The sequence below is a fragment of the Geospiza fortis genome, unplaced genomic scaffold (assembly GCF_000277835.1).
Source record: "Geospiza fortis unplaced genomic scaffold, GeoFor_1.0 scaffold92, whole genome shotgun sequence".
Taxonomy (NCBI): Eukaryota; Metazoa; Chordata; class Aves; order Passeriformes; family Thraupidae; genus Geospiza; species Geospiza fortis.
Window position 1 is genome coordinate 1,450,453 of NW_005054389.1, and position 16,735 is coordinate 1,467,187.

Below are 16,735 nucleotides of genomic sequence, written 5' to 3' on the forward strand. Positions count from 1 at the left end.
TTCCCAGCAGAGGAAAAGAAAGCACTATTGATATTTTACAAGGCCTTGCTTTTATCTCAGCAACAATATTATGTCAGTTTGGTCACTTATGTTCTAACAAACTGATTTAAAGTGGAACAATTATAGAAGAAGGCCAACAGGATGACAAGAAGCTGGTATGGATGTAAGCACATATGTATTAAAGACTACCTTCAAAGCAAAGATTAGAGAAGGCTGGCTTTTCTAGTCTAGCTGAATGAAGGCTGACAATAAAATTGCTGTCTCTTTATGCACTAGAAAAATAAACACTGGGGATGGAACGAGAGCTAAAGGTCAATACCAGCACAAACTGTCACAAGGACAAATGCACATAAGCTTGTCATGAATACACCCAGACCCGAAATTGAGGTTTTATAACAATAACAGAAACCAGGCATCAGGGCACTTCCTAACTGAAGGAGCAAAGACAAAAAAAAAGTTAACTTTTTAAACTGGAGTTTGACAGGTTTCTGAAGAGGATTATGAATGTTTCCCTAAGAGAAAGCAGCATGAGAGTTGACAATTGAAGACATCCCTTCCAGTCCTATGTTCTTCTTGATGTCTTTGCCATGGTGATATTTAGAAAACAAAGCTACAAAACATCAACTCACTGGTTTTTAGGCACTAAAAATATCTGAAACCTCCAGGCTTTGAAAAGCACTCCATTAGCTGGGGAATGAGTTTCTGTAGTGTGAGCTGATATGCTTATGGAAATGTTCTGGTTTCATACATCTCTAAAATGCAGTTCTCAAGAAGTCATGGAGCAAATTCATTTAAACAATGATTGATTAACCAATCTAAATATGCAACACCTAATGAGGATTACGTATCAAAGTCAAGTCCCAGATTTTAGGGCTTTTGTCATCAGAAGAAAAAAAAGCTTTATTAGCTTTCATAAAGCATATTCTTCCTATCCATTTCCTTAAATTTAAACAAAGAAGGGATTTTGGTCAAACTTAAAAAAAAACCCCAACCCATAACTGGGTAAGGACCAGACAGAGCCCAAATGCTTAATGCTTCAGAAAGTAGGGAGTACACAGAGGGAAAGCATTAATGGACACTAGTTTGGAACTCTAAGCACAAAGGATGATATCTAGTGACTGCTATAATACTGAATCTGCACTGCCATTAAATTTAATCTTTGATATTTTTATTGCAACCTGACCCACTATGACATCTCTAAAGAAAATTACATTGTACACTACTATTTCAAGAAGTCAAACTTAGCTAGTCATCTGGGTCATAAAATAGCAGATTACTCCATCAGGCTGGCTAAAGCAACTAGGAATAAAACTAGATTTACCAACCACATTATTTTTATTAGGAAATGTTTCAAAGCAGACATAATCCCAAAAGACCTTAGCCTCATACCATCCAAAAATACACAACAGAGAGCAACAAAAAGCATGAACTGCAGTATAAGGTACAATTTGTAAATGAGAGAAAAAAATTTGCAAGATATTGTGTAATATATCATCCTATCAAAGCAGAATATATTAACTAAATGTAGAAATAGAGAAGAATAAACTTCTACACAATTCATGTATTAACAATTTAAACCTTTGTTCTAAGATCTGACGTGTTAATAGGAATTGCTCCATTGACTCCCTGAACATCAATATTTAGTCTGTACTCCTTTTGCTTTCCTTGAAATTGCAAGCTAATATAGGTGTACTAAATCAGAGCTAGAGAGCAAAATGTCCAGAACAGGCAGAAGGGAAAAAAAACCAGTATCTTTAACAGCAATATTCCTGAAGAACTCTGGTATGGCAGCACTGCTTGCATTTTGTTTTGGATCACAGCCATAGAACAGCTAAAGCACAGCTTTTTCTGTAATCATTCTAAATGGGGGGAACTGCTCATAATAGTAACAGGAAAAAAAAGCAATGAATTTACTTGGCAATCTTAACACTTCTCAGCAATTCCTTGTACCATCATGTTTTCTAACAGGTATTCATGCATACATAATATATAGGTCTTTGTAGATCTGGAATGAAGGAGAAGTAAGGGATTTGATAGCTAGAAAGGCAAGTTTTAAATTTTAAATACTGTCAAAGTAGGTTAGAAGTGTGATGTGTGTTTTATCATCTAACCAAGCATTCATGTCTTTCTGTTTTAACCTTTTTTTTTACAAGGCAATATGATCACCTTAGGCAGTTTGAGGTTTAAAGGCTTTAGCCCATGCAAAAAATATATATATTTAAATTAGCCTGGCATTTGTTACCTTTTTTTAAGACTTGAACACTGTCTGTGTTTTACAGAGGTGGCTTTATTATGCTAGCTGCATCAAATGCAGAATATTAATCAGACTGTGAAGCTCCACTAATTATGTGCTACATTTAAATAACTTACATTTTGTTAAGTGGCACGACCACAGATATTGTATGCATAATCCGAGTTTTGAGTCATTTCCCTTTTCTTGTCTGATTTTATTCTACACAGGAAATGACAGGGTCATTTGAAAATAACTGCAGTGAAAGATCAAAAAGGAAACTTGATTGAGAACACTGTATAATTGCCTGTGCTAGAGAAAAAAAAATTCCAATGACTTTACAACCCATCGCTATAAGATTTCTCTGGAAAACACACGCTGTGGTTTCCCTAAAAGGATATCCATTACAACACTGAGTACAGCTTTTATTTGTTCTAGCTGTATCTCTATTAAAGAAGCAGATCTTCTCCTGAGGGTGCTGGGCTTTTATTCCGTAGGTAATTTTTTCGGTGCACATACTCGCTGAGCTAAAGCCATTTCAGTGGAAGCAAATCAATTCTGTTGAAGCAAGTCATTTCACTGACTCGTCTCAAAGTGTTCATTTGCAAAAGGAGATAATGCTGTAATTAAGCTCTTGGAACACTGTGGTTTTTGTTATTTGGGCAAATCTGGCCATTACAATTTAGAGTGTCCTGTTCCAAAAGAACAAGCTTTTATTGCTGGAGCTAAAAGGAAACTTCTTAGACATTAGTTGCACTCAGCTTAGAGTCAGGATCAGATCCAGCTCTGGGCTGTGGCGTGTCTGCAAGGGCATTTTTTTTTTTAGTAAGACACTGGTCTACATAACAGGACAGCAGCCAAACTTTCAGCACAAATTTACTATCTACTTTCAGCACATGAATTTCAGTTGATCTCCCGTTCCCTGAGCAGATGCACTACAGAGCCAGTGACCCCAGGTGTGTCCCTGCCACAGCCACACACACCAAACCATGGCAGCCCAAAAAACTGTTCATCTAAGGGACTGCAAAATAGAAGTACTGATCTCTTTTATGCATAAGAATTACTAAATAAAACAAAGTTACAGCAAAAGAACTTAAAATCTATGCTGATTTCACCTCCCCTCACATTTTAACACATAAAGCAAGTGCAAATAATGCCATAAATTTATATGTGCAGCTTCAATACCTTGAACTTTTACTTATTGAAGAACAATGCATCACCCTATCAAAATGAACTCTAACAGAATATAAGTATTGATTTTCTTGGGTGTTGGAGTGTAGTTGGACAAATTAAAAGCTCTCTGCCATGTAGCTCAGAATACAAAACAGATGGATTGAAGAGAAGTGGCACCATACGTAAGAAAAGGCCATAAAGGAGTTAAAGATTGTCATGCAGGGTTTTGTGACAGTTGTAGCTGCAGAGAGCACTTGTTGCTTGGATGGATCATGACCAAAGTCATTCCCTGAAATCCACTCCTACCATTGCCCAGAGGTGCTGGTACCCTCAGCAGAGGTGGTGCTCCCCCAGTCTGCCCAGGGCAAGCCCTGTCCTGCAGCTGGGACAGCGCATGATGATCTCACCCACCCAGAAAGGAGACTTCAGAAAACACAAACACATTTCCTTAAAGCTAGTCTGAAACCTTCTAAGACTCATGATTCAAGTTTACACAAAAATTACTTAATCAAAGCCCCATTAAAATCGATTTTACCAATTAAGAAGTGCTAACCACCCACTGATCTGATTACCTAACACAAAACCCCACCCTAACATAGTAATGCTGAAGTTCTGCTCCACCTTTGTATTGACAGTTTTGTCACCTATTTCATCACAGTTGGAATTTTAACCCACCTTGTAAATGACAAGAATAACTTCCAAATATTTGCATCCGTGTCAAGAAAAGCCATTTTATAATATGGCTACTTAAAAGCAACATGGAAAGCAATTATCCCACATTACCAGAGTCAAAATATCAGCTGAAAGTGTAAAGGAATTTTTCCAGTGTGCTAATTTTAACTTAATTGTGTACTGATAAGCTAAAATATAAATACCATCAAAAATAATACACTAGTGTGCCCCTCTGGGCCATCACTTGGCTCCTAATACAAAATTAAAATGGAAATATTTTTAAATGTATAATAACAAATATCCTCAAAAAGCACAGTCAGGCTAAAGGAAGGTTTATTTGATTAATTGAACCCGTCCATTTGATTAAAGACCATGTTTTGCATCAACACATTTTCTTATGTAGTTTTTCACATATAAGTTAGAACGCATCACAAAGCTCATTGTGATGCCAACTCACTATTGTTAACTGAATTCTTTCAAAATGCTCAGTTTCTAGCTTGTTTCTTTCTTTATAGTCAGTATAATTAACTCTTGGTGGCTACAGAAGCATGTACAGAACTCTGTACATGCACAAGCATACATGTTTATTAGGGCTGTGGTCAGACTAGGCATGGCACACAACATTTTCCGATTTTGATTGCTGATTTTAAAGCAGAGTCAGACTTATGTTGCTAATTCAAATTACATGCATCAACTTACAAATACCTACACAAAAGTGTTCCTGATTTAACACAACTAACAACTTAACCAAGCAATGCATTTACACTTTTTTGAGATCCCAAATTAATTTTGAATATGAGGATCAAAACATCTTAACTTGCGCTCTTTAATCAGCCGTTTTACGTTAGTAATGCAGGGATGTTGACATGAAGTTGCTTTGAGCAATATAAAACATATGCCATGGCACACTCGTTAAGGAACTCTGCATAATGAGTTCCATCTATATAAATGACTCACCTCATTACCTAGCACAGGCTCTTCTTTACGAACGTGGAAGAGGTAGTCATATGCTTTATAGTATTGAAATAAGCTGAAAAACAACATAACATAGACTATCACAGCTGTAAGTTTTTGGAAAGGTAACAATATTACAAGTTTTCTTAAAATAAGAGATACCCTCCAGCATGGTAATAGTCCAAATTTTAAAAAGAAACAGTTGTTTAACTTCAGAAACAAGCAGCATATTTAGTTTGCAGGATTTATTATCAGATGGCTGTAGAAAATACAGTGTGATACTTAAAAATACATCCACTTAGTCCTTACGAAATTGAACTCCGAGAAGACAAAGTTCTTCTCTGAAAAAAGTAATTCCTGAAACACTTATCACCAGGATACTTATGCCTTTATTATCAGCAATAGCAGACAAGAAGGAAACAAAGCCAAATCAGCTTTCAGATTCTGGGATGGGCTGCCAGTACAGGGAGAAAGTTTGATCTTGGAACACCAAAACAATAAAGAATAGAAGTATTTATTCTCTCAAGGTCACTTTGCAAAATCAGTGTAGTATTTCCTCAAAGAAAAACTAAAAAACTAGATTAACACACAGCAGTTTTGTGTACTACAACAAAAGCAACTTTAAATAGACTTTGTCAATGGACTAAAATATTTATCTTCCTTAAACATGTGTGGCTTTCCATTTCACATGTTTCAAATAATTTTGTTTCCTTTTCTAATGATCAATGATACAGCATTTGTCTAACCAAAAGTTTTGTTTGTCATAGTCTGTTACAATTAGTTCTTCTCTTACAATCATGATACAGAACTCCTGGCTTCTGTCACATCATTTTGACATAAGATTTAAAACATTGCTCTGTGATTTCATACCAAGTCCAGGCTGAAGAATGATTCCAAGAATTTATTGCTGTCCTGCCTGCTGTATCCATGAAAGATACAGCAATATTTGCAGGGAACATCTGTAACTGGTTCCTGTGCTTTCTGCCTAGGGACAGAACCCAGGTTCTTTTCTTGGGACCCCCATCAGCTGGGTCAGCAATACCTTCAGCTTGGTACCGGCAAGGCCCATGTAAGAAGTCTGACTGCCATCAGCTAGAGGCTGCCTTCTCCCAAACCCAAAGCACACAGGCAATTAATTAAGTTCTTACAGTATTTGCAATTTCATTTAAGTACATTTTTATTGCAGTACTTCACCAAAGAACTCCTGACATGTTTCAGTGGAAACACAGAAATTATTTTTAAAGAGAGTTCAGGACTTAACCTGGAAATGACTCACACTGATTTATGTAAATATGTGTCCCCTTTCATACACACCTGTAATTTGGTAAAATTCTAACAAGGATTATTTGAAAAAAGACAAAAAATATTTTATGAACATCATAGACACACAGGAAATAAGACATATATCCTTCCAATTGGATTGGCAGAAATTAGTATTTCAAATTTGTTCTCTTATCCTAGTGTTTTTGAAATAAGCCAGATTTGCAGCACCTAAAAGTCAGGTCTTTTCTTTCCCCTCCCCTCCAAATGTGTTATGATATTCTTCATGGACTATGTTACAGGTACATATAATTTAAAATATATACCCAAATGTATAAGTAATTATTTCTGGCATTTCTGAATTTTATGTCTTTATTTTTAAAACTATCTCTATTCAACCTGGCACTCCTAATCCTGTATGAAGGAAAAAATTTCTCCATTTAATGGTCTTGAAATCAAATTACATAAATCAGACATCAGCATTTATTTAGAAAAACAGTGTCATTTTCTTTCTTTTATCAGGCATTATACAAAATGCCCTTTTTTGTTTCAATTTGCTGTGAACAATTTAAAAATTCCATACCAGTGTTTCTAGCAATTACCCAGAAATAATTTTACTTGCGTAAGTAATATTGTTAATAATAGGCCCTCTTATGATGTCATATGAGAATCTGAAGGTGATTAACAATGACATATTTCCCCAGCTCCACTGCTTCCTGAAAAGAAAATGTCAGGAGCTATGTTGATGTGTGTTTGCCCAAGGAGACAAGATAAAAAGATGCTAACTGTCACCTTCTACCAAACCTGAAGGTGTCATTATAGTTGCTGCACAGTTTGTGCCAATGTGGTTAAGCATTTGTCCCTGTTTCCATTATAAATCCCGTGGGTTTACAGCTCATCTGTAAAAATGTGATCTGAACTACAACATGTCATACTGTCTTGAGCAGAAAATAGCTACAGGCTTATCATTTAAAATTAAACAAGAAAAAATATATTGAACTAATACATTAATTTGAATTGTAATAAAACTCAAACTATTTCTGAGTTAATAAAGTTTAAAATACACCCATTTAAGTGTGCCAATTCCATCCTTATTTAGAAAAAAATATTCCAGTGACTGAAATAATGGATGGCATAAACTGGACACATATGATACATTTCAGTGTTATGTGTGTACATCCATGACATCGCTACAGCATCCATTTGTAATAAATTAAGCAGTTTGGACATACAACCCATATCTGGTGGCCAAAATACCATTCTGCTGCAAAAGTTTTGCAGCTTGATTGTATTCCTGCCCAGCTAATACTTTGGTTCAAAGTAGGATGGAGCACCTAATCTCTTGGATGAAATTCTTCCGACTGTGAAAGAATTACTTCATGGACAAGATATCTCTCAATGGATAATTTACACAAGAGTTATAGATGTGCTATTTGGAAAGAACATTTGTTCCATATAAATACACAAAAGACAGACAGGAAGGCAGAAGTAAAAGGAGTTGAGACATCTTAAATGCCAAGTTTCCTTTTAGTTTAGGGCTAGTACTTGGCAGGACATTATTTTGCCTTGACTACAGAAATTTGAGATTTAAAGAGATGTTCCCATTCCTTATGGGAAGAATCTTAAGTGTTTTATATTTTCCATGGGAAAGAAACAAAAGAAAAAAAATCAGAGAGTAGGAGAAAGAGACATATTTTATAGCCCAATCATAAGAGAAAATGCCTGCAATGGGTTTAAATCCCCCTTTAAATCCAAGTAATCTAAACTAGAAGGCTAATAGCTACCCTAGTATTTTGCCTTTCCTCAAGAGAAAATACTTTTCTGCATTCAGAAAAACACTCTTAAAACTCCCACTTTGCTGTGTTACACTTTTCCTACAGAAAAGTCAGAAAACTCCCAGCAAATCCACGTATGGATCAGCCATGACCTTACTCAATTTTTATGCCCATCTGCCAAAAATCCCTCCACCTCCATTTGGGGCAGAAAATGGGCTGAAGGGCTAGAGCTGCAGTACAGTGGATGAGCATATACTACAGGAGTAACTCACTCATTTTCCATCTCCTTGCCTCTGCCACTGATGGATGGTTGAACAGCTTGAGAACCATTCTGACCATCATGTACTGCAAACAGGGGTATGTCAGTGCAGCCACTGCCTTAACCACAGCACTCCAGTGGAAATGGGCTGTACACACAGCTATACAGTCAGAATTTCATACAGGGGCATTACTGGTGCTAGCAGACTCGGTATTTTTCTCAAATAAATAACGAATGTACAGCCATTTGCATCTCTTTCTGTGTCTCTGTTTAAAAGCTGAGACCTGCCACAAAACCTTTTCATGTACATACTGGACTTTTGCTGATTTTGAAGTACAATGTTTTTATGACTCCTATATGATCAGAACCTTAATTCTCTAAGTACAAAACTTTAAATCACTTCAGTCCACAATAACTGTCAAGGCTATACAAATACTTAAGAGTAACAGAGTCAAGATAAGATCTAAATAAGATAAATAAGATCTACAATTTTATTCAGATGGAATCTAAAAGTAGCTTTTAAAAGCAAAACAAGATTATTGCCCATGCATCACTCTGTTTTCTTTTATCACGTCAAACAAAACCCAAAAGGAATATTTTCAGCACAATCTTATATTTTTATAAACTTCCAGTCCAAATTTCATTTTTGGGCTTTCACATGTGAGGCCAGATCTTTACTGCTCCTTGCATATTGTCTCTTCTTTTTTTGGGATTTAAAGTTTGGTGTTTGCATTATGTTGGCACAGTAGGAAAGTATCCAGTAAAATAAGAGCAAAATACTAATAGTAGAAGTAGTGTAAATATAATAATAATAATTTTTAAATTGTTGATGTTGTTGTTCTTATTGTTGCTGTTATTTTATCAGTCATTTTTTCACTATATTAGATTAATGAAATAAAAAATAGATTCTGTAGAAATAAATACCTGGAAAACAAGAAATCAATGATTGCTTTGCCTTGGTCAATGCTGAATAAATTCACGTCACCTCCTTCTTCTGACTCAGTTTCTCTTATTCCAGTCACTGCTCTTTCAAGTTCTTTTACATTGTCTCCCAAGGTCATACGTCTGACTGCAAAGTAATCCCAAAGAACAAAACCATGTATAAACATGACAAGGTGGGATGGGGGTTTTTGGTCCATTTTAATTACAAGACTTCTTAAAGTTTTAGTTATGACTACCACTTAAAAGCCAACAGCAGTCAAATGCTTCTATTGCCATTATTCTCATCCCTAAAGTGTCCATTAAAATTCCACTACAAAACCACCACGCTGCCTTCACAATGGAAGGATCATCATAATGGGTGTTCAAGATACTACAGCTTCACCTCTTACCTGTACTGAGAGAACCACAGGCAGAATAATATGCAAATTTGAGAGGCAGAGTATGTTTTTCTTTAAAGTAGCCTACTTCTTATGAATTGTAAAAGATTATTCTTCTGACCATGCCCCTTGCAACATAAGCCATTAATACAGGAACAGATATTAAAAAGGGTGAAGAATATTTTAAAGTGCTTACAGTCATAATAGATTAAACATGAATATGCATAAGACCCTGCATGTATCATCAAACTTGGAGATATTTTTGCATCCTTCCAAACCAGATAATTACTTTACATTTTTACCCTGGAAATCAAAACCAAGTGCCACAACAGGTTGGAATTAGAATTTAAATTCTGTTTGATAACTGTCCTTACAAAGAGGACAATCTGAAATGTATCAGTGCTTGCTGAACCCATAAAAAGAAAGGATCCATCTTTATGATTTGCACACAGTGTCTGCCATCGCCAGTACCATGGGAAGTTAAAAAAAAAGCTTCAAATACAATTTTTTTCTTTTATGTCTAAAAAAATCTACAGAAAAAAATGGGGAAATATCCACCAGTGGTGAAATAGATTTATTTTCCTCATTGTTTTATGTCTCTACTGATACACTCCTTGGGTTTTTTGTACAGAAAACAAATTAAAATACTTAGAAGACTTCTTTTCTTTTATAGTTTTGCCCTTTAGTGGTACAGTAATCAAAGGCTTGAAAATTCTACCTCACTTTTCAGTAAGAGAGGCAGTACAATATAAATAACCATATGGGAAGGGACAAGAAAGAAACACAGAGAATGCAAAGGAAACAGAAGCCACAGGAAATAAGGAAAAGCAATAGAACCAGAAATATCATCCTTTGTAGGGAAGTGAAGGCACATAACAGGATCACCCAGGCCCTGAGTCTGTTGCAAACTCATCCAAATTTTCTTTCCTCTGCACACCTGATTTTTAGTCCCAACCACCTGTCTCAGGAAGACTTATGCAGTACTTCTGTGAGGTAAGGAGTACTTTACCCTCAACTGATAGAAGAGAATCAAATAATGTAACTCATTCTGACTCCCAATCAAGCAAGGCCTCCAGTTTTCCTTGCTGCTTTACCTGCCTTAAATGCATTTCCACTACCCTCCTTCTCTAAATCCATTCTTCCTGCTTAATGCTACTCTTGCTACTACGCCCAAGTCAGTTTAATTCTCCAGGCTGACTGGGTCCAGTGCAGGGAAAGGAAAAGAAAGAGTCATCAATATAGAAGACATTAGAATTTTGCTTTTAGTTGAAATGTTTGGTAATTACAAGAAAATTCATCTCAGCCCTGGGCTGTGAAGCAAATATAAGAAGTTTCCTGCAAGCATTTAAAAACTACATTTTCTTTCTCTAAAAACCATGTATATCTTAGCCAAATCTTAATGGATTTTCACAGGACAACAAAAAACAAATTCACAATATTTGCTTGCCAAATCTTTTTCTTTACTTCAAAGCACCAGGGCATTTGACCTCTTAAAAAAAAAGACTCAAAATACTGGGGTTTTTTTTCCCCACAGCCTCTGTCTGCAAGCCCACTGAACTGTTTCACTTGCAATTTTATATATAAAAATTCACCAAAAGAAGACAGGGCCATGGAAAATTTCTTAAGCTTAAAGAGTTAAAAGTTTGGCAAAGCTTAATGTAACTAAGATGACATTCCTGAAAAACATCAGTCAGTTTTAAAAAGTGGTTGTGCTACCAGCCTGTTGTGTACACACGTATTACATGGTCTCATAAAGCTGATTTCTGACAAGTTTCCATTCTGCTCCATTGTTATAGTAATATAGTTAGCATATGTTAAGATACTCTCTTATTGGAGACAGGAAGGACAACTGGAATTCCAATGATCATAAAGCATGTACATATTCTGTCAAAATTCCAAGTCAGAAAGGCCCTTGAACTAAATTACAGTGAACAAGTATAATAACTGTTATGAGTTTGATTTTAAAATATTTGCCTTCTCTTTTGAATGAAACTGCTGAGTTCTTTCACTCTTCCTCTGGGATGGACTTTTCTGAACATAATCACCTTCAAAGTGAATATTAAACAAGCATTAGAATCTCTGACAAAGAAGGATTTAGAGGACAGTGCTACCATTTTTTTCTGGCTATTTCATTCCCACTAGACCAAGCGTCATGCTTTGTGGCAGATTTCCTCATAGCCACAGGAGCTACAGTCCTTTCATTGTCATTTTTCATCTTCAGCAGCAATGCCAGTTTACTCCCCTCACCAGTCCTTAGTTAACATAGATTCTGTGCCAGAAGTGCACCACTTGCCATAGAGGAAGCTGAGAGTTGACCTCTGAGGATAAAGAGAAGTAATTCACCTGCTGTAATGCTACAGGATGTACTGAATATCTCAAACAGCAGAGAAATGTGCCCAAGGCTACAGTGAGTCAGTCACTGAGAAAGCTGGAATTGGAATTTAGGAGCTCCTTGCTCTCACTCAACTGTAATTATTATTTATTTTACCATAGCAAAGAAAAGGTCTCTTCAGGACTTGGGCCATTTGTACAACGTATTGTACAAAGAAGGAGGAATATTCTACTCAAAAGACTTGAGATCTGCCAGTAAGAATTATTTTCAGGCACAAGGTCTAACATAGCAACATTCAAGAGAAAAATAAATAATTTCACAATTACATGTAATTAAATATCACTTTATTAAAATGGGAAACATTCTTGCTTTCCACTTCAGATATTTATTTTACAATTCTTAATTATACTTACTGCTGAGGTTCTCCAAGGCAAAATTTAATAGACCCATGAATCCTGAGATCTGGATAAGACTGAACGTCATCTCTTTAGCCCACCAAAATCCTGCAGTATAATAATCGAATAAAATAGTTTCTTTCAAAGATGTCTTTAGCTGTGTAAGATTCAGAAATTCTGCCATCCTCCTAAAAAAGTTGCAGAGTAAAATAATGAAATTAAAAAAATAAATTACAGATTCCAAAGTCTTACTTGGTCTGCATGCAATTATATCCATAATATTTGTTTAGTTGCTATATTATTCATTTGTGCATATGTACATAATTTCTTGAATTTAGCTACATCAATTCCTAGATTGCATTTATGACCAGAGGACATATCAAAAAGTAAACAATTATGTGCAGGTTTCACCAAAAACTATTGAAGTGTTAAGATAGGACTGACAAAAGAACAAAAATCAGAGCATTACAAAACCAAAGAGAAATACATTGAAAATTCCAGAGGAAAAAAGTGTTTCATCAGGAATTGGTTTGTGGGATGAAATTACACAATTAGTCTCCACTTTCCACTATCATGCTTTCATTCTGATTTAGATAGTTTTACAGTAGTAATAAGGTCTTGTTTACATTTCAAGATTATTTTTCATGTGGCCTCTGATGAAAAATTACATTTGAAAATTAATGCAAATAATGTAATACATAATTACTGAAAGTAGCTAACATATTTAGAAGCTTAAATTGCACTTCCATAATGGTCAAAACATTTAAAAAGAACCTTATCCCATTTTACTGGCGCACCATGAAAATTTTTCCACTCACTTTAACTTGCAAAATTTATGAAAAAATACACTCCCTTGTAGGAGGCCATACTGTTGCTGACACATTTATGTCTACTCTATCCAAACACAGAATTAGTTACATCTTTTATAATAAGTGTGTGCTTTTTTCCACATGAAGAGAGGGGACTGGGGCTAGGACTTCGTTTCAATTCTTCCAGTGTAACTTTGGCCATGTCTCAGGTAGTTAAGTTTTACATTAAAGCAATCCTTGGCTTCTTAACTACAGCTGAGGACACAGGTGCCAGTGATCAGAGTTTCTACTCTCCTGTGAAAAAGCAAGGTCTTCCCAAGCCCTGCTGCCCTCTCATTCCTTCCTAAGAAGGACATTAATCCCAGACCTACTGACTGCAGCCATTAGAGTTTCAGGGCTTTACCCGACACAGTACAGATATGCTGTCAAAAGAGATGAGTTTCTTTCTTTAATTAAAGCCTCAATAGCTAACAGAGTAAAGCATATAATCCAATCAGTTTTGTTTAAAACATGTATTCCTTTGTTCTGCATGACAAATTTGTACGGCTGCACACATGCAAGTCGGTTAAAAACACTTAACTTGTGTCCTGGAATAGAAGTGGAACACGGCCAGCTGAACTTTCCAAGGTTTGAAACAGTCCATATCCTCTCTCTCTGAAGCTTCTGCCAACTCTGTGTTTTCATAATCAGAGCTTCTCAGGGATTTAGATTTTCTCTGATTCTGCTAACAATGCCAGTGCTCATCTTTCCAATATTCTGTAAGGCATGTCACTGACAACAGTATCTGTACATGCTTGTGAAATGATGGGGCAGTTTGATTCCATAGTTACCCTCCCTGCTTTTTCTTTCTTCATAGGGTTCAAGTCTTACCAAGATGGACATCAGTACAAAACTTCCTGGTCAAAACTCTCAGACTCAGTCAGACCTATTCTGATTTTCTAATCCTAGCTGCGGCCTTCAAACTGCTCTTGTAAATAGACACAATGCACTGTGGTAAAGAAAATTTTAATGCTGCAGTTAAACTGCTTCGTGTGCATAAAATACCCTGTAACTATGCTCCTTCCAGTCAGATGCAGTATATACTTTACAATCCCCTTGTACAGCATGTATATATAAATACATATGTGATCAGCTGAGACTAAAAGAGCATATGATCTTTCAGTGCTTTTCTTTTTCATCTTGATGAGAAAGTTGCACAAAGAATTGCGCACATTAAGCGCATTTTGGACTCCATGAGTTGTACACTTCAGTCTCCTCTAAACTTAAAGAGGCCTATTGTGCAAGAGAAAACAGGAAAGGAAAGAATTTTTTCTATTATTATTTGATGGTGGCAAATTTTCTTTCCAGTTTTTTTTTTTTTTTTAATCCTAGAAAAACCTTTTCTCCCTAGAATAGTGACAAATAGGAAGAACAGAATATGTTTCAGGAATATTTTAATCTCTATTAAATTGTTACCTATTCAGAGGAACAAAGCTGGATTTTATACACCCCCCACCTCTTCCTTCCCAAACTAGACCAGCGGCCCAGCCCTTTGGCTTTCAATTCCCTAAGAACCTACTAGCAGACACAAACGCTCCTAAATAATTCCTGCACTTCTGAAGTCCCATCTTTCAAATATAAATCTGGAGTCTCAGGTTGAACTCGTGGCCTCCGAAATTTAGCTGCTATTAAACACTAATAACAAGGGAGAGTGTTGGGACAGGAAAGACAAAGGCAGCCTGACATCAGAAGTCTTTGGCTGCCTCCTATTTCCCCAGAACACCATAATGGCGACCTGCTAATGCCTTCTTAAGCTTTCCATCCCTTGCTGAACTTTCAAGACCTTTCTGATTCTTTGGTAACTCATGTTACAGTACAGAATCTTGAATGTTTTAGCAAAAAAAGTTACCCAGTGAGACTTACCAAAAAAAGCTCAGTATCAGCCTGTTTTTATTTTGTGTTTTGTTTACAGTGTATTTAAAGCTATTGTAAATTCAGAAACCACGACAAGGTGAAATTCAAGTGGAAAAAAAGGAGTCTAAGCAAAATTAAAAGATATAGGAAAAACAGTAAACCAGGCTGGATCCGAGATCAAAAGTGTTTCTGCCATCTTTTGTGAATAATATTAAATATCAATGATTTAACTGAACAATTAAAGACTAATAACATAACCATCACAAAAGAAATCTAACAGTCTGCAATTTTTATTTCATTATTATATGGGTTCCAGCATTGCTGTCACTGCTACTTACTTTTCAACTCCTTCCAGATCTTCTTCTGACAAGGCAGTTATTTGGGAAAGAGAAAGAAATGTCCTATTGATAATCTTTGCTCCACCTAAATCACCCTGATCTCGGACTTCTTCCTGATCGGGGACTTCATCCTGATCTCGGACTTCATCCTGCATACATGTACATAGGAATGTAATTTAAAAAATGTTTATTTTATTATGTCAGTAACTTATCTAAATAACATTTTTATATTGAGGAGGTATGCAAGGGATTAATTCAACAAATGCCAAAAATGCAAGACAGCTGTAATTATACAGCAGTAACACAATACCTTAACATATTCTCACTAGAGAAAAGCTGGGCAGATACATGGAACATAGTATTTTTGTCAAATTCATATGGGAACACAATGACATATTATGTGCAGCACAAGATTAAATTAATTTGCAAGTAAAAACAACAGAGATTTAAAGGTGCAAAAGAATCCATGAATCTAAATTTGACCAACATGATACTGTATTGCACAATAATTAAATTTTAAAATTAACTTTCTCCTAAACATACTATGAGAATACACGAAAATTACTATGTTATTTGCTCTCCACCATGTACTTGATTGCATTTTCAAATTTACTGTCTACACTCTCTCCTTCCCCTAACCAAACAGAAGTCCAAGATGTTTGCTGCAACAGAATAATAAGGATCTGACACTACTGTCCCTAGGAAGGACGGACACTTCTTAGGGAATAACAAACTGAGCATGAACTAACAATGCAATGGGCTTCGAAAAAAATAGGAATATTTGATGATATTTTGTGTTGTCATTGACAAAAAAATAAATTTCAGTAAGAAATCTATGAAATGCAAAAAACAGTGGAAAAAAAAATCCCCTTGAACTGTTTCACAATAGAATATGTAGATGACAAAGTGAGGTGTGAGATGAAGCAGCCCCTTCAGAGAGGCGCACTGCAGGGGAAAAAGGGACAACGGTCATGGACCGTGCTCCAGTTGAAGGGGATCCACAATGGGGCAGCATAAAGAAAAATACTGCAGTATGAAAATATTTCAGTATCTAGAATAGATAACCCAGAAAGGCAGAGGAATCTCCATCCTTGCAGGCCCTTCAAGACCAAACTGGACAAAGCCCTGCTGGGCACTGGGTGCTGGCCCAGCTCTGATCAAGCAGCTGAACCAGCCCCAAAATGCCTCCCAGCCTTCTGCTGGGAGTCTGCCTGGCCTGACCACACAAAACCCCTGGCACAATTTGCTTGCAGCAGATACACTTGTACACCTGCAGGATCTGGAGTTTAGAGAAGTGCAGCAAGGCAAAGCCTGCAGAATCCTGCT

The 16,735-nt window shown here is 36.2% G+C and overlaps 1 protein-coding gene across 2 annotated transcripts in view; it reads right to left on the bottom strand.

The window, feature by feature from the left end:
* CABCOCO1 (ciliary associated calcium binding coiled-coil 1) overlaps window positions 1-15,564 on the bottom strand; it is a 43,674-nt gene extending 28,110 nt beyond the window's left edge. For both annotated transcript variants that reach the window (XM_031060722.1, XM_031060723.1), the window contains exons 1-4: window positions 15,410-15,564; window positions 12,388-12,557; window positions 9,248-9,392; window positions 5,033-5,105 (exon numbers count right to left, since the gene is read on the bottom strand). In XM_031060722.1, the coding sequence (XP_030916582.1) occupies window positions 5,033-5,105; window positions 9,248-9,392; window positions 12,388-12,557; window positions 15,410-15,564 (543 nt within the window). The remainder of the gene's footprint in view (window positions 1-5,032; window positions 5,106-9,247; window positions 9,393-12,387; window positions 12,558-15,409) is intronic.
* Window positions 15,565-16,735: the final 1,171 nt, after the last annotated feature.